Genomic DNA, 22,890 nt, shown 5'->3' on the forward strand with positions numbered 1-22,890 from the left:
CACCAGGGGATCTGAGGGGCCCTGGCCGCCTGCATCCTCACGGCGCCCCTCTCTCTCGGCTCCACCTGCCACGGGCTCCTGGACCAAGGCCCCGCCCTGGCCCTCTTCCGGGTGGGTGCTCTCCTGGGGCAGGGGGCAGCGCACAAACCACACTCCCAAACTGTTCCCCGTGGATCTTTCCCTTATGGTGCACACGCCCCACCCCTGCCAGCCTGTGTCCTGGCCACACCAGTCTGCCACCTTGCACACTGCAGTGGCTCTAGTCACTCTGACCCACTTAGTGTTCCCAGACAGCCCAGCTGGCTCAAAGCTCAAGGCTTTGCTCGTGTGAGTCATGCCTGGGCATGGCCTCCCCTCCCCCCCCCCCCGCCCCTTCTCAGCTGCTCTCTGTGTCCTGGACAGCCCACCCCTGCCTTGCCCCGTCCTTTGGTGACACAGGTGGGGCCCCAGAGGCAGGTTAGCCGGCTCCCCAGCCGAGGCGGCTGCCAAGAAGCTGACCTCGCACAGAGCAGCCTCGCGGCCCTCCTCGGGCTGTGCCACGAGGGACCCGGGGCCCAGAACGGGCTCCTTCCAAGCTGTCGCCCTCAATGCGCCAGCCAGCCACCTCTCCTACGCGCTCTGGGTCACCTGCAGTGCGGGGCAGCCTGGAGCCCCCGAGGTACCCAGCCCTCATGCTTGACGTGTGCATTTCAGGCCCTTCCCCAGCACCTCCGCCCTCCCCCCGGACCTACCGTATCATTTCACCCTGCTGCCACTCGCAGAGCCGGGACGGGGGCTCCAGGAAAGGAAGGAGTGGGGCTTTGCCCCCGGAGGCCGGGGCTGCAGCTCCCTCTTCCCTCTGTCTCCTCGACACAGATTCGGGCCACACTGATGTGCCTGAGGTCCTGCTCGCTGATTTCTTAGGTCTCTGGGGTGACAAGGCAGGGAAGGGGTGATCATCGATGGCACAGTAGGAGACCAGCCAGGGCAGAGGCCCGTGGCTTGAGGTCCACAGCCCCAGCCTGTCGGCCCCTTGGACCAGGCTGTGAGCGCCGACGGCTCCCCGACCAGGCTCACCGCAGAGATAGGCCACCAGGGGGCAGCCCCGGGGTGCTCTGCTCGTGCCCCTGGCCTGGCTCCCTCTTGGCCCACTCCCTGGCCTGGCTCCCTCTTGGCCCACTCCGGGCAGGGTGTGGGAGGAGAGCAAGCGAAAGCCAGCTGGTAAGCAGTCGTCAATGTTTACTGAAAGACGGGGTGGAGGGTGGGCGCCAGCGGCAGCAACCTCCACCAGAGCACGGGCCGGGGGAGGGCCGGGAGAAGGCTCTAGGGCTGCGGGGCAGGTTAGGCCAGGGCCAGGGGAAAGCCTGGCAGGTGCACAGGCCCGCCAGGAGGGGCAGCAAGGCACTGGCCCGGGTCCAGCTCCAGGCCGCACGGCCCGGCCGAATGGTGGAGGCTGGCACTGCCCTGCTGCAGGGAGTGGGCCTCGTCACCCTGGGCAGCAGCGTTACCGAGCCCCTGGCTCAGGCCTTGAGACTCGGGCCGTCGGGCGGCACGTACATGGGCTCGACACGGGCCCAGCTAAGGGCATGCTCGTCAGCCCAGGCGAGCAGCTCGGCGGCGCGGTGCAGGAAGACCATGAGCCGGGTATGCACGTGGCCCTCAGCTCCGCCTGGAAGTAGCGGCGGAAGAGGCTGCCCAGGCTGTAACCCTTGCCGCCCTGGGCCCGGGTGCCATGGCTGCGGGCACGGTCCAGGCCCCGCGGCGCCAGCAGCGTATCCAGGCAGCTCCGTGCACAGCAGGGGGAAGTCATAATCGAAGCCATTGTGGGCCATGAGGCACAAGGGGCCCTCCTGGCGGCTCAGGAAGGCCTGCGGCGTTCGCACCACAGCGCCATTAAAGCCGGCCTTCTGGCACCTGGCCAGGCCCTCGCTGCTCAGGCCGGTGATCTCGCTGGCCTTGGCAGTGAAGGGGCGCTCCAGCCTCGTGCAGAGCGTGAGCTTGTCCGGGACCTGGGGCAGCACTGGGGCGTCAGACTCATCGCACTTGGGGTTCCCCAGCGAGGAGCGGTGGACGGGAAACAGGGAGATCTCGGCGATCTTGGGGTCCACACTGGGGAGCCCGGTGGCTTCCAGGTCCAAGAAGACGAAGGTCTCAGCCCGGGGTCCCTTGGACATGGTGATGTTTTCACAGGGACAGTGAAGCCTACAGCTGCCCAAACAAGAGGCACAAAACCTGAGGGCCAAAGAGATGGGGATGCCTGGAGTTGGCCACCCACAGCCGTGCCCATGGCCAAGGTTCCAACCCTTCTGGGTTCACTTCCTGCCACTTCCCAAGCTGGGACCCAGAGACCAGGACCTGCTACTTCTGTCCAGGATGAGGCGTCCTAGGGGGCTTGTAACCCCATCCATCGTGTCCTTCAGTCCCTCCCCGACCATCCCCACTACTACCACCTAGTAAACAGCATAAGGAAGGCCTGATGTGCCCAGACCCCAGCCCGGAGGCCTCTGCCTCTTGCCTCCAGTATACGGACAGGGGACTTGGGGAGGTGCAGCCCAAGACGGTATGGTCACTGACACACAGTGGCCGGGAGCCTCAGGCACAGCACCCCAGGTACGCACCCCTGGGGTCGGCTGCCCGGACGCGCACAAGCGGGCACCTGAGAAAGCCCTCACGGGGATCCCCAGCCTCCCTGGCTTGGCCTGTGCCCTGGCACGCGGGTGCTGGCCCCAACCCGGCCCCCCGCCTGTCTCCGGGCCGCCGGCAGCTGCCATGCTTACCGGGAGGGGGCGCGGCTCGGCTTCTGGGCTCTTGGGCACCTGTCTCCACGCAGGCTGCTCCGAGCGGCCTTTAATCTGTGGCCACGGCCCACCCCCAGCCGCCTGTTGGGCAACCAGGAGGCCTGAGGCTGCAGGACCTGTGCGGCCGGCTCGCGGCCCCCTCGCTCGCCCACAGCCCCTGGGACACACGCCCCGCGTTTACAGATCGGAAATCCGGCTTCTGGGCCGCAGGCGGGCTCCCAACGACGAGCGAGCAGCGCAGCCCAGGCCGAAGGAACGTGTTGTCACAGGCACGAGGAGGAAGCCCGAGCCCTCCGCCCAGCCCTGCCTCCCAGTCTGACTTAGGTTCAACACCCAGCCCCAGGCTGGGGCATCTCCCTCAGGGGCATCTCCAAGGCACAGCTCCCCCCGCCACCGGGGAGCCGGCCGCCCCTCGTGAAGCTGAAGTGGGCTGTAAGGGCAGGCCTTGGTGCGGGCTCGCCCTCCACCAGCAATGGGATATAACGACCCAGAACTGCTCAGGAGCCTTTAGCGGAGGCTGCCAGGGAAGGAGCAAGGGAAGAAGGCAGGCGGAGCAGCCCTCCACCGAGCCCTGTGAGCGCGGGGGCGGGGGCGGCCCGGAGGCACCCACAGCCCCAGCCCCTCAGGCCCCAGGCTCGGGGCCTTCCCAGCCCGAATGGCTCAGTCAAGGGTGAAGGGCACAGACAGCACAGGAGGGGAATGGGAAGGCCCTCCGTGATCCAGGAAGCGGGTGACATCATCCCCAGGACCTCCTCCCGGGGCAGGACATGCCAGCACTTGGCCATGGGCGCTCACAGGCCCAGTCTCCTGCCGCAGGTCCTCCAGAGGCCCCTGGTCTGTAGAGCTGTCAGTGAACCTGGACTGTGGCGCCTGGGGGCCTGCCCGCCTTCCCACCTCCCGCGGCAGCCATCTGGGGGATGCCCCAGGCAGGCAGGGGACCAGGCCCCGGGGCTCCGGCAGCCCAGGCGGGGGGGCGGCCCGGCGCCCAGGCCCTGGAGCCTCCTTGTCTGCAGCAGCCACGGGGGCCTTGGGGAAACGAAGGTGCGGATGCAGCGGCAGGAGAGCGTGGGCACAAGCGAGGCGGGCGACCAAGCGCTGAGGGAGGCCCCACCCCTCCGCCTGACGCAGGGCTGAGGGAGGCGGGGCCCCACGAGCTGTGCCCACTCCCGCGCTGGAAGGGAGGGAGGTGGCTGTGAAGGGCGCCCTGCTCACGGAGATACAGAGAACAGCTTCCTGGCCAGCCAGCCAGGCCACCGGCAGAAATCCCCCAGGCCAGTGCCGGGTGACCCGGGGAGGAAGGAGGAAGCACCCGTTCCAGTGGCCGCGACGCAGACGCAGTGGGTGCCAGCAGCCAGGCCGTGGGGCAGCAAGGAGACCTCACCGGGCATCCGCAAGGCCGGCCCCAGGGCAGGCAGCGGAGCAGGGCGGGGGCCGGGCGGGGAGCTCAGGCGGCATTCAGCCAGAGGCGGTGACGAGGCATCGCCGAGCTTAACAGGCAGTGGCGGCGGCTCGAGGGACAGGCAGGATGGGGCAGACAACTAAGCAGCCCAGGCCGCACAGATGAGGGCCAGGATTCACTTTGTGATGCAACAGAAACTAACACACCATTGTAAAGCAATTATACTTCAAGAAAGATATTACCAAAAAAAAAAAAGTAGGCTGGAGGCAACTTGTTAGAACCTGAGCTTTCTTTTGTCCCCAGCTCACACGGCCCCGCCCCATCCTCGGCCCCTCGTCACCCCCCCCCCAGTCCTGAAGACGCGGAGCGTGCGGACGGCAGCCCCGGGAACATGGGGACTACTGCAGGCCATTGGGCAGTCCGTTGCTGAAGACCTTGTATTTCCAGGTTACCCCTTCCATTCTGATGGCTGCAGAGAAAAGAAAACAGCAAAGTCAATCCAGCGCTTCCCAGCCCGTCTCTCCACTGGCCTTCCTCAGGCCCCACGCCCCTCCCACCCCCCTGAGCCAGGAGCCATGAAGGGGGCCAGGGGCTGGTGAGCACGGCTGGAAGGCCCCGTGGGCACCAGGCCGAGCGCCGGCCGGGGTCCACTCGCTTGGCCACGTCCCTGCCCAGCCCTCTCCCCAGAGCCCAGGAGCGAGAGGCTGTTCTGATTTTGATGCTGTGTGGGTTTTAGGCAGCCCAGCAACCGGTGCCCACCCGACCTCTGCCCTCCCACACGGCAACGTCGGCAGCTGGCATTTGGCCGCGCCCACCCCAAGGGTGACTCTGAAGTCAGGAATCAGGCGGTGGGCCTCAGCCACCCTCCCTACTCACCATCGACACTCCCTCTGGGGACGATCACATCTCTCCGCAGATAGGATTTGGGGGTGTCATTTGCCTTTACTAAATCCTCAGGTTTTCCCAACCTCTAGATGCCCCAGCCCCGCTCTGCTCGTGGGGCTCCCCTGACCCTGGGCGCGTCCTCGGCTCACACGTCTCTCCTGTGTTCCAGGCCCTCGTTGCTGCCTTGCCTTCTCTTGGCTCAGGGCTTGGCTGGGTCCTGTTGTCTCTGGAAGCCTGGGCCCTGCTGCTGCGTCCCTGCTACTCCAGATTGCAGGAGACTAGGCCTGGGGATGCGTCTTCGGGGTCCATCTTCTCTGTACTCAGCCCTCAGCTCTGCGACCTCCGTCCCCCTCCTCCCTTCCTTCCTCTGCATCAGGCCTCTGTGCTGCTTTTCTTTGTCCTCGTTTTGTTTATCTGCCCCTTTTCTCTCTATTCGCAAGATTTGTTGCCTCATCCGTTTTCTCCTCTTTGCATGGTTTTCCTGAACACTCTGACAACCATTCTTAACTCCTAAGACTGTCTGCTTGCGTTTCCCCTTGTTGGTTCTTCCTAGTTTCCTAGGTATGTTTGGACAAGATACTATGTTAATTCAACTTGGTTGGAAAGTTCTTATCTGAATGACCCATTAGGCCTACTTTTCCAGGCTTTTCTTCTCTCTTCTGTGGTGTTGGTCCAGGCTGGGGAGAGGAGGCCTGGGCAGCAGGAGCAGGCAGGGACCAGCCCTCACGCCATGGACCCTCAGAGGCCAGAAAGAGGTGGGTTTCACCTGGCCACCGGCCGTGTCAGGAGCCCGAGCTTGCCATTCATGTCAATCATTTTCCTCACAGAAGAGCAGGCTAGCCTCCCTGGGAGCGCCAATCTGTACAGACCTGCTCTGCTTACGCCCTCTGCTTCCAGCCCACCTGCCACTGTCCCCTCCCTGGGACTGCCGGCCACACAGCCCTGGGACTATGGTGGTTCCACCAGGCAGCCTGGCCCCCGCACTGCTCCTTCGGGCTGTCCTCTTGGTTGCAGCTTTCTCCCCCCACCGCATCCAGCGAATTGCCTCCATGGACTTTCCTGCTTCCAGAAACCTGTTTGTTTTCAAAATGCATTGATATTTTGATGGCCTGGGAGGCAGAAGGGGCTTTGGGTCCACCCAGTCGAGCCGGTGACTGATGAATGACGGGTGACTGATGAATGACGATGGGACCAGCTGCCCACCCACATCGCCAAGGCCCCGCCCACACACTCGAGGCCACGGCTCTGGGTGGCAGCCCTGCAGGCGCACCCGGTCCCCTCACTCAAGCCCCTCACTTCAGGCATGGGGACGTGCGACCAACATAGCCTGGCTACTGGCACCCAGATCGGTGGCCTAGCTTCTTATACCGGGAGGTGAAGTAGCACAGACACACGGACCTCCCACAGTGGCAGGCCCGAGGTCGCAGAGACCAAGGCCCTTACTCTCTCAGGTAGACACAAGGGAAACGCCAAGGCCCTTCCAACTGGCCCCTGGTGTGGAGTTGCCAGGGATCATTTCTCTGCTGTGTCTATAGCCCAAGAACGAGTCTCAAACAAAATGAGGAAGCAACACTGACCACAGCTGGGCTGGAGGGCTGGACGGCAAAAGGGCGCTGCCCCCTTTGGTGAGGCGCTTGCCCTCAAGACTCTCTGGAATCCAGGGCAAGCAGACACTTCTCTGCAGGCACAACACAGAGGGGAAGCGGAGGGGCTCACACAGCTTAGACGGGAAAGGCGAAGGCTGCCGCTGTCCTGTGAGCACGGGGCAGGGGGCACGCCGTGGAGAGCACTCGTGGTCATTCATATACTAATGAGGGCATGGGCTGCAAGCACAGGGGTGAGAGTCACAGCAACAGCGGCGACGAGGATAAACGTTGGGATGGATGTTTAAATGGAGGCTTCTGCTGCAGTTCAGTCAGAAAGGAGAGGCACTCCTGGGTGCCCAGGGATACAAGTGGCGAGTGTGCGTGCGAGGCCAAGAGCGGCGAGAAGCCCAGCGAGTTCACGCAGACAGCTCCCCAAGGGAGGGCTTGGGGCTATGTGGCCTGAAGCCAGTCCTTGGGGGTGCATTGGGTGGGGGGGACTGACAGGCAAATGCTGGAGTCGCCGCTGCCTCAGGCGGTGGATGAGAGTTGGGGCAAACAGTAGACCAACCAGAAGGCGCAGAAGGAGAGGATGGGAAATGAGATGCCCACGAGGGCTCTGCAGAGCTCTGACAGTCCTGGGAATCTAGAAGGCCACGCGCACGCCCGGGGTGGCGCGGGCACCCAGGAGAGACCTGAGAAGGCCCTGAGCCGGCGCCTCTGCTCGGCCTCTAAGAGGGTGGGAGCAACAGGAAGTGCGGAGGAAGGGTCGCCAGCCACCTGGCCGAGTGTGGACGAGAAACATGAAGCTACATACCCAAGGAGCTCAAAAAACTCCAAATGAGAGAAACGCAAAGCGACCCTCACCAAGACACACTATCATCAGACTGCCAGAAGCCAAAGGGCAAGAGAGGTGGGAGAGTGGAAGAGAGAGGGGACCGTGCAAGGGCCTCAGCTACGTGCCGACGGATGTCAGCAGATCACAGACGCCCATGTGGGCGGTGGGAGCACAGGGAGAGGATTCTCCGCGGGCGAGGACAGCGCTTCGCTGCGGGCAGGCAGAGGCGGTGCGAGTCTCTAGCGTGCGAGGCGTGTTCTGTTTCTTAGCCGGGGTTGTGGTTACACAAGTACTGGCTTTAAAGTCATTGGAACTGGATTGAAGGGGAAATATCCAACTTTTCACTTTTCTCTCTCTAAGACTCAGAGAGAGAAAAGGCTATTTTTCTTATCACAAAAGAACAACAACAACAAAAACCTTTTCTGAGTGTTTTTTTACATAAGAAAAATAGACTTACTCAGAAAAAAAGTTTAAAATTAAATTCAGATACAACTTTGCCCCTTTCCAACAGCAGAAAGGTTGGAAGGTTCAAAGCCAGTGCTGACGAGGATCAGTCAGATGGAGACCGCTGGCCTCACAACAGTGAGAAGCCTGGCCTCACCGACACGACGGCGGGAACCCCGCCTCAGGACGGAAGCACAAATGTCGAAACATGTTCACTGCGACCTTTTTTAAACATTGACAATCAGGGGAGAAATCCTCTGCGTGATACATGTTCACTGGGGAATATGTGAAGGCTGCAGAGCAGGACGAAGAAAGAGTAAATGAACTAAAACACCTCTGATTCCAACACAGAGCAAACCAACGTCCATGTTCTAGCTGAACTCCTACAAGGGATTCTTCTACATTTTTTTCCCTTTAGATAAGTGAAATCACACTGTATATTTCGTTTTTAACCTGCATTTTCCTTTTAACATTACACGATACACATTTGCTCATGTCACTGTAACCAAGTTTTGAAACAACAAATACTGTCCCACCATATTCATATACCACTATCTACCCAAGCATTACCCAAGGGTAAAACCTTGGATTGTTTCCATTTGTCACTATTGTAAATCCTGCGACAGCATCATGTGTATAAAACTGAAAATGACCTACAGGGTCAGTAGTAGAAAATGTTAAGTAAATTATAGCAAATGCCTGAAAGGAAGTGTTTGATGATTAAAAATGTGACTTCGAGAACATGGGGAAACGCTTAAAATGAGATCCAAGGGAAAGAATATAATAGTGTACACATGTTGTAATTCTACTCACCTTGCACAAAGAAATAAAAAATGATGAGAGGAAACGGAATAGAGGGAAATAGACCAAAATATTAACACCGACCATCTCTGGACCACCACATTATGCGATGTTTTTAGTTTACCTCTGCACGTCTTTACATTATCCCAATTTCCTACAATTAATGTTTTTATTTTATAATCTGTCAGAAGCGTTTTCAAGGGAAGGAAAACCTTAAGCATTGGAAAAAGAAGAAAAAAAGTAAGGGGCCAGTCCCCAGATGCGGGTCAAGCACAGAAGGAGGCAGGCGCTAAGCCGAGGTGTACCGCGAAGGCCCTGCCCCTGACCACCAAACGGGTGGCCACAGCCACAGAGAGGTGGTGACCACATACCTAGACTCATCACAGAATTGTCGCTGCCCCAACAGATCTGCTTGCCCTGCTGCTGCTTCGCCATCTGCGCGGCTTTCACCGAGGTGTCAGTGACCTCCACGACCGCTTTCAACAGCTGGGAGGGAGGGAGGGAGGGGACTTGTGGGCTTGAATGCTGGTGGTCTGACCCACAGAAGGCGTGTCCTGCTTCCCACCCAGGTTGATGCCGAACGTCACCCATCAGAGCTCCCCAGCCTAACTCCCTCCCCTCTGGCCCGGCGGGGACGCCACGCTATCATGGACCCCATCCCACACTGAGGCCACGCAAAGCCAGGGTCACGGTGGGAAGAACACTGTCCCAAGGTAAAAGGGCATTTCTGATGGGAGAGGACTGTGCCCTAACTCAGCCTGTTGGTAGAATCGCAAAGGACAAGCTGGTCAGAGGTTTGGAAGTCTAGGAGCTTTTTTGTTAAAAAACCAAGGCCAGCATCATGGAAGCCCTGAGCCAATGCCAGAGTTCCACGCATGGCAACTGTACTCACAATCATAACCAAACCTAGCATTCCAGGCCAGCCTCTGGGGACCTGAGTCAATACTGATGTAGTCAGCGCAGCAGCGTGAGGCCACTTTTTCTCATCTGTCTGAACCGGGTCAAGGGTACAGACAGGCAAACATCTGTCTATCTGTCTGGCATAGTTCTTGGCCACACAAGAACGAACAGGCTGTGATACATTTGGGAGTTTCGTGAAGACAGAGCGAGGCCAGTACAGGGACAGAAGCTGGAGGCGGGGCGAGGGCCTCCCACGTTCAGCTGGGACCCAGTGCAGGCCGTGCACAAGCCTCTTCTGCACCCGGGGTCTTGGCTCAGTTGGCACCCTCCTGAAGTGCAGGGGGACCCACAGGGGGGGACATCCCCATCAGCCCTCATCCCCTCCATGGCACCGCAAGAAGTGCCTGCCCCAACCCGCCCAAAGCCCCAGACTGAGGCCTGGGGGCCCGGAGCCCAGAGCTCAGCGTGCCACCCACTCGCAGGGAGTCCAAGCCTGTCCAAGCCCTGAGGTCCCTCACTGGGGGCTAGAGCGGCACCTGGGAGGGAGAGGGAGGGGTGAGGGTGACGCTTACTTGGCTGCATGAGGTCAGAGTCTGGTACACGGCCTGGACGATGGGGCCGCACGGGCGGGGGTTGGGGCCTGGGCGCTGGCAGCACTCTCCCAGCTCATCGTCATAGACTTGCAGGAAAGCCACAATGAGCTGCCGGAAGTCAGAGATGACCAGGCGCAGCTTCTGGTCTAGGGTGCTGGCGTCGGCCCCGCCCACAGCGGCTCCTTGCTTGTGCTGCGCGAAGTACTGCAAAGCCAGAGGCGGAGGGTCCCTTGAGGCTGCCCTGCCTGTCACGGGGCACCAGGTCCCTAACCCCCTTTGTGGGCGGGGTCTGCCGCCCACTCCATGCTTCCCCAGACTGGGAGGCAGACAGAAGACCAGAGGCCTGCATGGGCCTCAACGTCCCCCTCGCGACCTCAGTAATGAGGCTGGGCCCAGGGCTGCGGGGAGGGTCACATGCCGAAAGCCCACCCGAGGACGGTCCTGTCCACTCCTCAAAAAGCCTCCCCACTCCTGCCCTCACAGAGCCTGAGCACCCATCACGTTCTAGAAGCTGGTGGGCACCCACCAGCTCGCTCAGGCCTCCCGACACACTCATCGTAAAGACGGGGTGTCTGAGGCTGGGGTGGGCGACGTGCCTCGCCTTAGGACACGTAGCGGGGCCCCTGCCGCCCCTACGGCCGGCGCCTCACCTCCACCCTGAGCGACTGCAGCTTCGAGGCGCTCTCCTGCAGCTGCCTGGCCAGCTCTGCCACCGTGTCCTCCTCTGACTCGATGGAGGGGCTGGCCCTGCAGGGAGAGAAGGGGGCACACTTCTGCCCTGTGCCATCACGGGCACTGGGGCACCTGTGGGCCACGCACAGAAGGCTCTGTCCCAGGTAACAGACCGAGCAGGGCGTGTACCTCTGCCAGGCGTTGCTCTGCTTGTCGAGAGGTGGCTGCACGCCCAGGGGCCACGCGTCACGCTCGGGGCTCAGGAGCGTCCGCAGGCGGGGGCTCAAGAAGAACTCCCCCAGCAGCACCTCATTCTTCTCCCTGGTGTCCTCGAAGTGCTCCTTCACGCTGCAAAGGCAGCCCCACGGCCGCGCCATCACCGGCCAGAGACCCAAGAGGCCAGACGAGACCGGGCGCACAGGCCAGGAGAAGGCATCTCCTCCGGTCTCCGAGAGCCCACCCACGTGCGGAGACACCGCGGGTGCCCGCCCTCCGCCGGGGGCAGCCCGTGTTCTCCGAGGCCCGCACCACACCTTCATGCCGACAGCCTGGCACCTCGGGCGGCACCCCGGCGTGGGGTGGGGCTTCCTGCCTAGGCTTGCGGCCCACAGCTCCCAGGCCAGGGAGCAGCCGCCTCTACGGGAGCGGGGAGCAGAGCCCCAGCCGGAGATGTGCCCGGGGCTGGGCCCCTAGCCCCGCCAGCTCCAGATGGAGGACCAAGGGCGCCCACCGGCCGTTCCAGGGAGGGCCCGTCCCGAGCCTTTACCTGAGGCAGCTGGAGCCTCCGACAGTCAGGCTCCGGACCACGTCCAGCAGCTGGTCCATGAAGCGCAGCTGCTTCTGGGCACAGGCCCGACCCTGGGCAGGGAAGGCCACATGCACTCACTAGCCAGGCATGCCACGTGCCCCCAGCCCGCAGCTGGCCCCGCCGGGCCACTAGCAACCTGCCCCCTACCCAGCAGCGTCGTGGACTGGCTTGGGGCCCCTGGCACAGCAAGACAGGCCGTGGCTGTGGCCTGTGCCGAATCCACTCCTTGCGGGGAACAAGGACTCGTCCCCAAGGGGCGGCAAGCAGCCAGGCCTTACAGCCAGGCTTCCCAAGCGGCAGCTGACTCAGCCCCTACCCCAAAGGCGGCTGGGTCTCCCAGCAGGGAGCTGTCCGGCCAGGAGCTCAACTCCTTCCTCCTTCCAGAAAGGGGAGGAGGCTCGCGGATGATCCCCATGATGTAAATACAACCTGAGAGGCCCAGCCTGCTCCCGAGAGCCCTGCGCAAGCAAGGATGCTGGGAGGCAAGCTGGGCCCGGCTCTCCGCTCGAGCTCCTCACTGGCCTGCCCTGACACACCGCTATTCTGAGGAACGCACCAGAGTGATGCGCTCAGCCAGCGCCACTGGTGAGTCAGTATAAAGCCCTCCAAGAAGCACCTGCATTTAAAGTGGGCTGAGAGTTCGGTGCTTTGTGACCACCTAGAGGGGTGGGATAGGGAGGGTGGGAGGGAGACGCAAGAGGGAGGAGATGTGGGGATGTATGTATACATATACCTGATTCACTTTGTTATAAAGCAGAAACTAACACACCACTGTAAAGCAATTATACTCCAATAAAGATGTTTAAAATAAATAAATAAATAAATAAATAAATAAAGTGGGCTGAGAGGGAGAGGGCTGAGAGGCTCCTAGTGGCATCTCAGGCCGGGCAGCCCTGTGTGGGGAGCAGATCTGGGGACAGGGCCACATTCTGCTATCATGTTTGCAGCTCAGTTCCCCGTTCACGAGTCTCATGGCTGAGGCTGCCTGGCACCCCCGGCAAGCCTGGCTCTCGGCTGTGTAGCCACGTTGACAGGACCAGTGCCTCTGGAAGCTTCTGGCATCTCCATCTCCTTGCCCTCGGCCTGCCACTGGCTGCTCATCACTACCTCTTGTTGACTCATTCTCCCAACCTGCCCAAACAACACTGAGCCTGAATGATACACCTGAGGGGCAGCCTGGGAATAGGAGGTGGGAGGTGGGACACTGTCTAGACAGCGGAAAGCCTGGGCCGAAACATGAAACCAAGTGCCACTCAGGATCTCACAAAGCCTTGACCAGCGGCCAGGGTTGCGTGCCGTCCCCTCCTCAGCAGACCCGGCTCCAGGAGACCCCCCCAAGCCCAGGAAAAGGTAAGTGCCCCTCACAGCCTGTACACTGAAAGCTACAAAACATCTCTAAGAAAAATTAAAGAAAACCTAAATACGTGGAAAGACAGCCCATGCTCAAGGATAGAAAGACTTAATATGGTTGATGGCAATACTTGCCAAAGTGATCTACAGATTCAACACAATCTTCATCAAAATCCCAATTGGATTTTTTGCACAAATTGACAAGCTGATTCTAAAGTTCATATGCAAATTCAAGGGACCCCTAATAGCCAAAACAACCTTAAAAAAGAGCAAAGTTGGAGGATTCACATGTCACAATTTACTACAAAGGTACAGTAATCAAGGCAGTGTGGTACTGACATATAAATCAATGGAATAGAATGGAGAATCCAGAAATAAACCCTCACTTCTACGTTAATTGATTTTCCACAAGGATGCCACCAAGGTCTTTTCAATGGTGCTGGGAAAACTGGACAGCCACATGCAAAAGAATGAAGTTGGATACATACCTTACACCACACATAAGTCTAACTCAGAATGGGTCAAACACCTAAATATAAGAGCTAAAACTATAAAACTCTTAGAAGAAAACACAGGTGTCAATCTTAATGACTAGATTTGGCAATAGATTCTTATATATGAAACCAAAAGCACAAGCAACAAAAGAAAAATAGATAAATTGGATTTCAACAACGCTAAAAACTTTTGTGCTCCAAAGGACACATCGAGAAAGTGAAAAGACAATCCACAGAATGGGAGAAAATATTTGTAAATCAAATATTTGATGTGACTTATATCCAGGATATATAAAGAATTCTTACAACTCAATAATAAAAAGACAAATAACCCAATTAAAAAGTGGGCAAAAGAAGTGAATAGAGACTTTTCTCCAAAAAAGATATATAAATGGCTAATAAGCACATGAAAAGATGTTCAACATCATTAGTCATCAGGGAAATGCAAATCAAAACCGCAATGAGATAGCCCTTCACACCCACCAGGATGGCTGGTATCAAAAAGATAATAACAAGTGCTACAATGACAAGTGTTGGTGAGGATGTGGAGAAACTGGAACCCTCGTACATTGCTGGTGAGGATGTAAAGTGGCACAGCCACTTTGGAAAACAGTTTGGCGGTTCCTCAAAAAGTTAAACATATTCGAAAAATTCAAAAAGTTAAAACAATTCTGCTCCTAGCTATATACCCAAGAGAACTGAAAACATGTCTTCTGTCAAAAACGTATAAAGAACAGTCACAGCATTGTTTGTAATAGCCAAAATGTGAAAATAATTCTTTCAAATATTCTTTTTAAGTTTTAAGGGTAGGTGGCAGGGTTTCTTTGACTGATATGGGGGTGGATTAGGCCTGCCTCTGCATGGAAACCCACGGGTGGGCAGCACATGGGGGAAAGTGCATGGGCTCAGGAGCCAGAAGCCTGGGTTTGAGGCCAGGCTCTGTCACTGGGTAACCTTGAGAGACTTGTCTGTCACCTTCCCCATGAGATGGGGCTAAGACAAGTACCTCCTGCCAAGTGTGGGTGTGACAATTACTGGCATGTAAAGTACTTACCATGGCGTCGGTGTGTATGAAGTCATCCACCAAGGACAGGATGTGCTCTCTGTCCCTTTGGTCATCAGAAGCCAAAGATCCTTCTCGGCCTCCTCAGCCACCCACCCCTCTCGGCCCTAGGGATGGCTGGGGTCTACCCAAAGGAATCCTATGGGTTCCTGCCCCAGGGGGCTAAGAAGCGGGGACTGTGGGTGCTAGCTCCTGGGCCTGAGGGAAGAAAGCCCTCCCATGCCCACCTCAGCGTCACCGAGGCCCCCGGCCCATGGGGACAGAGGGCCTTCTCTTACCTTCAGGAGCTCGTGGTCATCCAGCCCACACAACATCAGCTCATGGCCCAGTTTCACCATCTCTGTTGGAACACAAGGATCCAGTTACCGCAGACACCCACCCAAACAGGCAAGGACACCACACACCCATGCAGGGTGCCGAGTGCCTCCCTGGTAAGGGTGCTCCTGCTCTAGCGTCAGCAGGCCCAGCACCCGCGAGGCCGGGCTGCGCCTGGAAGACCCAGGTAAAACGAGGACACAGGTGGCGGACACCGCAGGTGCCAGGAGTGCCTCTTGCTGTGTGACCTATACCCAGTCACTGCCCTTCTCAGGGGGCCAGTTTCCTCACCTGGAATAAGAGGTTGCATTCAATGCTCTTCCATATAGGGAACTCTTGCTTCTAGCAGAAGCCAGCCAGCTGCCTGAGGAGCCCACAGAGGCCAGGGAACCTTCCAAACATGCTGTGTGCCACCGTTTCAGAGACCTCGCCAAGCCAAAGCAAAAGGAACCGTCTCACATTTGTCAATCTCCTACACACCTTTCATACCATCATGTCCCTTCATTTTGCTGGCAACCCTAGGAGGTGGCAACTCTTTCATTTCACAGATTGGGAAACTGAGTCCCTGCGTGGTGCAAGGAATGCTCGGCCACGTCTTCCAGGGAGCCCTGGGCATTTTCTGAGTAACCATCTGGTATACAAAGAAAGGCCAGGACCTGGAGCCAGAAAGCCTGGGGCCAATGCTAGCTCCATACCCCCTCCCCCCAGCCCTGCAGCAATGCCCTTACCCCTCACAGCTCCCGCCCTCATATGCCTCAGTGGCAGAACACGCATCTGCTTTGGAAGGTTTGGCGCTAGAAGCAAGCAGAGCATCTATGTGAAAGCATCAGTCATCCTGGAGACACGGTACAAATGCCAGTTATACCCCCAAGCGCACGGGCTCAGGCCACATCCCTTCACCCCAAATCCTTGCGGACCCCCTGGCCCCCCTCTCACTTAGCCCACATCCGAGTCTCAGCGTGGCCGGACCCGTGCCCTGTTAAACCCAAAGGCAGGCTGCAGCCCTCCTCAGAATAAAGGCCAACATCCTTCTGCGGCCCACAAGGCCTGGCCTGATCTGGCCCCGTGGCCCCTCTGACCTCATCCCACCCCTTGCCCTCACTCTACACTCTACGTCAGCCACCCCGGCCTGCTGGCTGTTCCTCCAAGCTGCCAGCCACACACAAGCCTACCTCAGGCCCCTTGCGCTCGCTGTTCTCTTGCCCTGAACACTAATCTTCCTGATACCTGCCTGGCTCACTTCCTCCCTTCCTGCACGGCTCTGTTTTTTTAAACAGAGGCCTTCCCCAGCCATCTTGTGTCAACAGCTCCACCCCTCTCCCAACCCACCCGAGCACCACCTTGCCTTCACCCGGCTTGCTTACGGCGCTTCTCACCATCTGATACACTGAGAAGTCTGCCGCCTTCTGCGCGTCGCCTGTCTCTCCCAGCTAGCAAGCGAGCTCCGTGACAGCAGCACGACTGATTCACTGCTGCAGCGCCAGCACCTACAACAGTGCCGGGCGCATAGTGGGTGCTCCATAAATACCTGCCACGTGAAGCTGTGACTTCTAACCCCCTACCTGTCCCGGTTTCTCCCAATTACACTCTTTCACAAGCGCTCTGCACTCAGCGCACTCCCATGGGGCGGCAAGGCTGAGCACCACGCTTTACAGAAGAGGAAACTGAGGCCGGGAGCGGCAAGGGCCAGGGTCGGCACCTGGGCGCGCATGTGCGTTAGAGGATTCAGGTGTGGCCTGATGACCAGGCTCGCCCGGCCTCAGCACGGTCCCATCAGGAGGAAAGTGCCGGACATGACAGCGCTAGGGGGAAGGGCAGCGCCTCTGTGCAGCCCAGGCCGGCCCCCAGGCCAGCCCCGCAGGCTCCAGGACACAACCCCTGTTCTTCTGGCCCATTTCAGCCTCGGGGACAACTGTCCCCAGATAACTAACTTGGCAGTGCCAGCAGCGGCACGGATCAGGAATCTGGGGTCCAGCTCACCCACCCTGGGGTTGGGGGGGGGCGGGAATGCAGGCCCGTGGAAGGATGGACCTTTGGAAACACTGCTGTGTGGGCGAAGAGCCAGCCACCATCTTGAGGACTGCAGTACGCTCCCCTTTACCTAACGTTCATTGCCGGGTTAAGGACAGTTTCTGCCAAAAAAGGATCAAAAAGAAGCAGTTCCAAGATAAGGCCCACAGACCCACAGAGAGCTGCCCAGCGTGCCCCCAGGAGTGCCTCGTGTGGCGTGCACGCACACACACCGGCGCAACGTGGACGAACCCCCGGTGGCGTCGGTGAGAATGGCCCCGAATCCACCGTTCAGTACCAGACTCCTCCAGCGGAGACCCACCTTGGATCTTCACCTCGGCTGAGGCCCCCTTAGGTGAGCTGAACCTGTCTTGCCAGGAGGGACAGACCCTGCAGGGAAAGAGCAAGACCAGTCAGGCCCGAGTGGGCTGCAGGGGCCCCTCACACCCCCCCTCACACATGCTCTCAAAAGCGAAGCTTTGTGCCTAGGCGCTAAATGCCACTGGAACACTCACCTTCAAATGGGTAACCTTATGTGACTTCAACTCCATAAATTATCAGGGAAACAAAAAACCAAAATATTTCTGAAAGTTTACCTCAGAAATGTGAATTTGAATACTGAAATTAAAATTCTCACAATAAAAGAGATGAAATGACTGCCCAAGAGAGAACACTGAATTCCTCAGAGCGCTAAGCTCTCTATCAGGAGGAACCCAGGGGCTGGCTTTTCTTGAAATCATGGCGCAGGTCTGTTTGGAGGACGTCCGAAAAGGCCCTCCCTGCTCTGGCGTCCTTGCAGGCCTGGCTTGGGCCCCCTCTCGCACCTCTACGTGTGTGTCTGCCCTTCTCCGCCTGCAGCGCTTTCTTCCCGCCCAAGCCAAGCACACCGAGCTGGCTCCAGCTCATCCCGTGAAGCCCACGCCACGGCTGACATCACCGCCCCAGGGAAGCCAGGGGCGGGCTGGACATGCCTGCAGCCAGCTTGGCACCCCTCCGTCACTGCGGGGCCTGGGAGCTGTCTTTCCACTGCGCTCTCACCTCCCAGACTTCAGGCTCACCGAGGCCAGGAGCTGACTTTCTGTTCTGTTATTTCTAGGCCCTAACATGGCAGCCAGCACTGAAATGGTGGCCAGTGGGCATTAACGAATGGATGACCACAGCCCCTTGTCACAGAACAATCTGCCATTAGTAAATGCCCGTGCTTAGCTCTTTCAACAGAGGGAATGTTTTTAAACTAACATAGTCAACAGGAGATGGTGCTACCCCAGGTCATAGCTTTGAGCCATTCGAGGGCTCCTAGCATGGGCTCTGGGGTCACAGCAATCCCAGCTGTCCCCCTTGGCTTGGTGGAGCCCCAGCCTTGATGATACCACACAGATAAACGGGACGGTGGCCACCTGTAAGCGTCTTGCCTTAAGATGCCAAGCTGATGGGCAGAACCATTTCCAGACACAGACCACATCCAAAGGCAGTAAGGGGTGCAATATACCGGCAGGCGTCACAAGCGACACACAGCACAGGTCTCTCACTGGGTCTCTTCAACGAGAGGGGCACAGTCTGAGCACCGCGTCCCAGCCCCAAGCTCCAGGCCTGGCACAGCACCGAGGCCATGGGAACTTCGCTGCAGCTGCTTGCCAGGGAGCCCCAGGATGACTGGGGCCAGGACCCCACCCTGCTATGGCAGTGTGGGGGACCAAGCCTCAGCCCCAGGGACCTGCTGACTCACTCATCATGGTGGGAGAGGGCAGGGTCAGTGTTCGGTGTTCGGTGGAAAAGGCTCACCGTTGCTTCCCTGGGGCCATGCCTCCAAACGCCTGCATCCCAGGTCACACCCGCCCCAACTATGCTGGGGCCCTGGGAGCTAGTGGAGCCACCCTGACCCGACCTGAGGCACCAGCCCCCCTTCCCTCGCAGGACTGCAGGGAAGAGGGCTGGGCCAGAAGGGGCGGGAGGAGGAGCCCCCGCCGTGTGAAAAACTGGGAGGCTGGCCCTGGGCCTGGTTGCCAGGCAACATTCCCACTCACAAAGCACCAGAGAGCAGAGAGCACTCAGTGATCCATCAGGCTGGACCTCAGCAAACCACTTCAACACGCTAAAGAATAAATCCCCGAAAGCCTAAGCGACCTCACTCAGAAAGGGCTTTCATTAAAGTTGATTTTCCTGAAGCAGCAGGGAGCAGGGCAGAAACTAACGGTGCTCACGGCCCTGAACTCAAGTACAGCTCTTCGGGAGCCAAGGAAACCCATGCGCCTTAAACTCAGCAATCTAGGAGCCCCACAGCTCTGCCCCACCCGTGCTGAGGGCCAGCTGGGCATAGAGGACCCCAAGGGCCACCACGCCCAGCCCCCCAGCCAATGCTGCGTGCAGTTTCCAGGTTCCGCCCAGACAGGGGTGAATAGGTGGCCCTAAAGGAGGCTGAAGTGGTGAAGTCACGTGCAAAGAAGCCAGCAGGAAGTTGGGAGAAACTGGACTCTGTGCAATCCTCTGGCCATCGAAAGGCCTACGGCACTTTTGCCAGCTTGGGATCATAAAAAGCAACTGGGCATTCCCTGGTTGCTTCTTAAAAGGATTCTGTTTCTTGTATTTAAAAAAGCACTAAAAGCATTTGAGGACTGCAGCCAGAGGCTCTCACCCATGCCCCCTCTGGCCAGCAGAGGGACCCAGTCCCCAGCCTCCACGTGGGCCAGGCAACTCTGGGCTCCCTCCCATGAGAGCCTCTCTAAGACCTGAGTCTGGCCTCCCTCCTCCTGGGAGCGTGTTCAAGATCCCCGAACTAGCCCAGGCCATCCCCACTACTATCTCTCCTCCCAGGTTCCTGGACCAGACACTGGTACCTCCAGGGCCAACAGTGCCTGTCATGAGAGCGATTGCCATTCCAAGCCAGGCTCCTGCCACCTTTTCCCAGGGCTGTTGCAGCAGCCTCCGTATTGGTCTCCCTGCCTCCAGCCTCTCCCCTCCAAATCCATCCACCACAGGACTCCCAAGTCACCCTGCCAAAAATGCCAGTTTCAGTATGTCACTCCCCTGGTCCCGTACCCGTCCTGCCCAGAGCGTAAAGTTCAAAGGCCTTCACGTGGCTTGGAAGGCTCCACATGAGCTGCCCTGGGCTGCCATTCAGGCCACTGCTGCCCGGCTCTCCCTCCCAACACCCTGACTCCCCGCTCCTGTGGAAACGAGTGCCCGCCATGACTCGTTCCCTCCCAGATCAAATGCCACCTCCTCCCTGCCAACATCCACAGCACTCAAGACCGCAGAGGTGCGCTCAACACTGGGATCGGTGCCTGAGCCTCCGTGGCCACTGAAGTCCCAGCTCCTTGAGGACACCCATCCGTGTCTGAGGCACCGGGAGTGGCAGCCCGGTAAGCATGTGTCTGTGCGCCTGCTTGTCACCCCACAGCCCGGAGCATGTCTCAAGTATGTGCAACGCTGCACTGCGACCTGGGGCTGATGGCCGGGGTGGGGGTCCCACCTGGTGCCTGCCCTCCAGCAGCTCCCAGTGCTCTGCAGAGCCAGACAGGACAGCAGGCCAAGACCCAACCAACAGGCTGAGGGCTCTGGCAGGGGTGCGCTCAAAAGGCTGTGGGTGTCCAGAGGAAGGAGGAATACGTTTTGCCCTGGGAACTGGAGACTTCTTAAAAGGAGACAGGACGTGTGAGCTGGGTCTTTGAAGGCTGTATAGGAGTATGTGTGACATGCAGACACCTGGGCAGGCTTTGCTTCCCTTGCACGGTGCCAGGCACACACACCCAGCTGCACCTTGACCCAAAGGACTGGGAAATGGGGTCTTGGCCCTGCCTGCCACTCCTCGGTGGCAAGACCTGAGACAGTTCTCGACTCCAGCCTGACCCTCAGCTTCCCAGTCTGAAAATGAAAGGACTGAAGTACATCATTTCCCAGGTCCCTGCCAGCTCTGAAACTAGTAGTTACAGCAAGAAAAAACGCTCAGAAGCCAAGCTCAGCTTCTGTGAGGCGGCAAACAGACGAGCTGAAGCACTGCCCAGGGCACTTTCTCCCCAGATCTGAGCATGGCTTCACTTCTTATCTAAGCAGAGGCTCTCACAGTGACCGGGGATGGAGGGCAGCTCCTCAGATAAAGAACAAACCCCACCTTCCCCCCGGTGGGTTGAGTGGTGCCCGTGTACCCCAGGGGTGGGGGAGGAAGAAACCAGGCTGTTACCGTGCACACATCCACTCCAGGATTTCCAGGCGGTACTTCGAGGGGCTACACAGCAGTTCCTGAATGGTCTTTGGTTCTGTGATATAAAGACCCTGGAGGAAGGGGCAGCTGAGGTCCTAAGCAAGGAAAGGGAAAGCCAGGAAGCTTTAGAAAGCCAACATCAGCGAAGGGCTGAAACGCACATCTGCAATCACGCTCTCAGCGCACCTCCGTTCACGCACGTTCCCGGCCGCCCAGCACCCACCAGGCGGGTCACACACACCCCACCCCCCCCGCCGGGCGCGCCCGGCACACTGGCAGCGCTGTCGATCGCGCCCAGAGTTCACTCCCCCTCATCCGCGGCTCCGGCCACCCGCCACTCCGCCTCCTTTACGGACGCCCCCCTCGGAGCGCAAGCGGTAGTTTGACTTGGTAGCAACTAGGGGCTTCGGAGAGATTCCGATCCCGGCTCCAGGCTGTGGGAGCAAAGGGAAAGGGTCGGGAAAGGGTCGACGGGGCCGATCGCGGACAGGAGGGAGGTGTCGCGGGGCGGGGGGGAGAGGAGAGGGGATAAGGGGAGAGCCGGGACGGGGTGGGAGAGGGGAGGGGAGCGCGGGTAGCGGTCCCGGGACCGCTGCCTGACCTCGCGGGGCGGGCCTCCTCACCACCGCTGTCACGGGGATTGGCCGCTGACTCGGAGGGGGAGGCATGGACCCCGCCCATCTGTCTCCCCCGGACCCCGCGAGCTCCTCGAGTCCCAGGCCTGTGGCCCCCGACCCCCGCCGCCCGCCCCTGCACTCACTCCGCGCGCCCGGCCGGGCCTTGCAGCGACAGAAGTTCAGGTGCGGTACGCGCACGGCGCCTGCCTGAAGTACCAGGCATGGGCCGTGGAGACAGCGAGAATGAAGGCCTGGGGCCGCCCAAGGAGCCGAGACGGACGCCCCACAAGCCTTCCCGCGCAGCAGGACACAGGGCGCAGCCTGCAGCGGCGACTGGGGCGGCGCGCCCGGCGCCGCCGACTTCCGCAGCAGGCCCTGCCCGCCCCGCCGCCCGGCCCCAGCCGCCCCGGGGCGGCTCCTCGGCCCCGCAGCACCTTCAGCTTCGCGAAGACCTCCACCGCCGCCTTGAACACGCTATCGTCGCCCTCCTCGTCGTAGCCGCCGCCGCCGCCGCCGCCGCCGCCGCCAGCACCCAGCCAGGCCATGTTTCGCGCTCGGAGCCGCGCCCCGCCCCCACGCCCCGGGCTGACTGGCCGGCCCAGCTGCCAATCAAGTGCCAGCCGGTGCTCCTCCCGCCCACCCGCCTGCGCCGGGGCCCAGGAGTGGCCCGGGAGTGGCCCGGAGACGCGGCCCACCCCTCCCCCAATGTGCCTTTCCCCTGGGCCGCGGCTCCGCCCAGGAGGCTGACCTCAAGGAAGGGGGCGGAGCCGGGGCTGGCGCTCAGTAGCCCGCTCGCCCGCGATCCTCCCGCCCGCGCCCGGGGCGGAGGATGCGGCCGGGAGAGCGCCTTCCAGGAGAGGGCGCTCCTACCCTAATCGGTTTCTCCGCGGGAGGACGAAGGGGGGCCTGGGTGACCGGACAGAACTGGGACTTGAGCGTCCCATCTCCCAGCGCGGGGCTCTGTCTCCGGTTTCCCACACTCACAACTGTAGTTAGAGGGAGGTTTCATGGGTTCGAATCCGGCCCCAGCTGTGTGACTTTGGGCGGGTTACCTAACCTCTCTGTGCCTCCTTACCCTCACCTAATGTGGATAATGAAACCACTTACCTCCTTGGGTTGCTATGAGGATGGAATGAGGTAATA

General features: G+C 59.6%; 2 protein-coding genes across 6 annotated transcripts; both read right to left on the reverse strand.

The window, feature by feature from the left end:
• Positions 1-1,216: 1,216 nt before the first annotated feature.
• TREX2 (three prime repair exonuclease 2) lies at positions 1,217-3,025 on the reverse strand. The gene is given in 4 exon segments (XM_036840092.1): positions 1,217-1,642; positions 1,645-1,763; positions 1,765-2,211; positions 2,757-3,025. Coding segments are annotated over 3 exon segments (651 nt in total). The 5' UTR covers positions 2,154-2,211; positions 2,757-3,025; the 3' UTR covers positions 1,217-1,499.
• A 1,122-nt stretch (positions 3,026-4,147) lies between these two features.
• On the reverse strand, positions 4,148-22,530 carry HAUS7 (HAUS augmin like complex subunit 7). 5 transcript variants are annotated; one of them, XM_036840090.1, is made up of 11 exons: positions 22,182-22,422; positions 21,110-21,225; positions 17,255-17,322; positions 16,299-16,409; positions 14,886-14,947; positions 11,659-11,750; positions 11,082-11,240; positions 10,871-10,967; positions 10,200-10,424; positions 9,099-9,213; positions 4,148-4,645 (listed from the first exon to the last, which is right to left on the reverse strand). In XM_036840090.1, exons 1-11 carry the CDS (start codon positions 22,290-22,292, stop codon positions 4,575-4,577), a joined length of 1,227 nt encoding a protein of 408 aa, XP_036695985.1. In that variant the 5' UTR covers positions 22,293-22,422; the 3' UTR covers positions 4,148-4,574. The 5 variants fall into 5 exon arrangements, with proteins under 5 accessions (XP_036695985.1, XP_036695984.1, XP_036695983.1 ...); XM_036840089.1 differs by lacking the exon at positions 22,182-22,422 and adding an exon at positions 21,891-22,164; XM_036840088.1 differs by lacking the exon at positions 9,099-9,213 and having other exon boundaries at positions 22,182-22,530.
• Between the last annotated feature and the right edge of the window lie 360 nt (positions 22,531-22,890).

The sequence above is a fragment of the Balaenoptera musculus genome, chromosome X (genome assembly GCF_009873245.2).
Source record: "Balaenoptera musculus isolate JJ_BM4_2016_0621 chromosome X, mBalMus1.pri.v3, whole genome shotgun sequence".
NCBI lineage: Eukaryota > Metazoa > Chordata > Mammalia > Artiodactyla > Balaenopteridae > Balaenoptera > Balaenoptera musculus.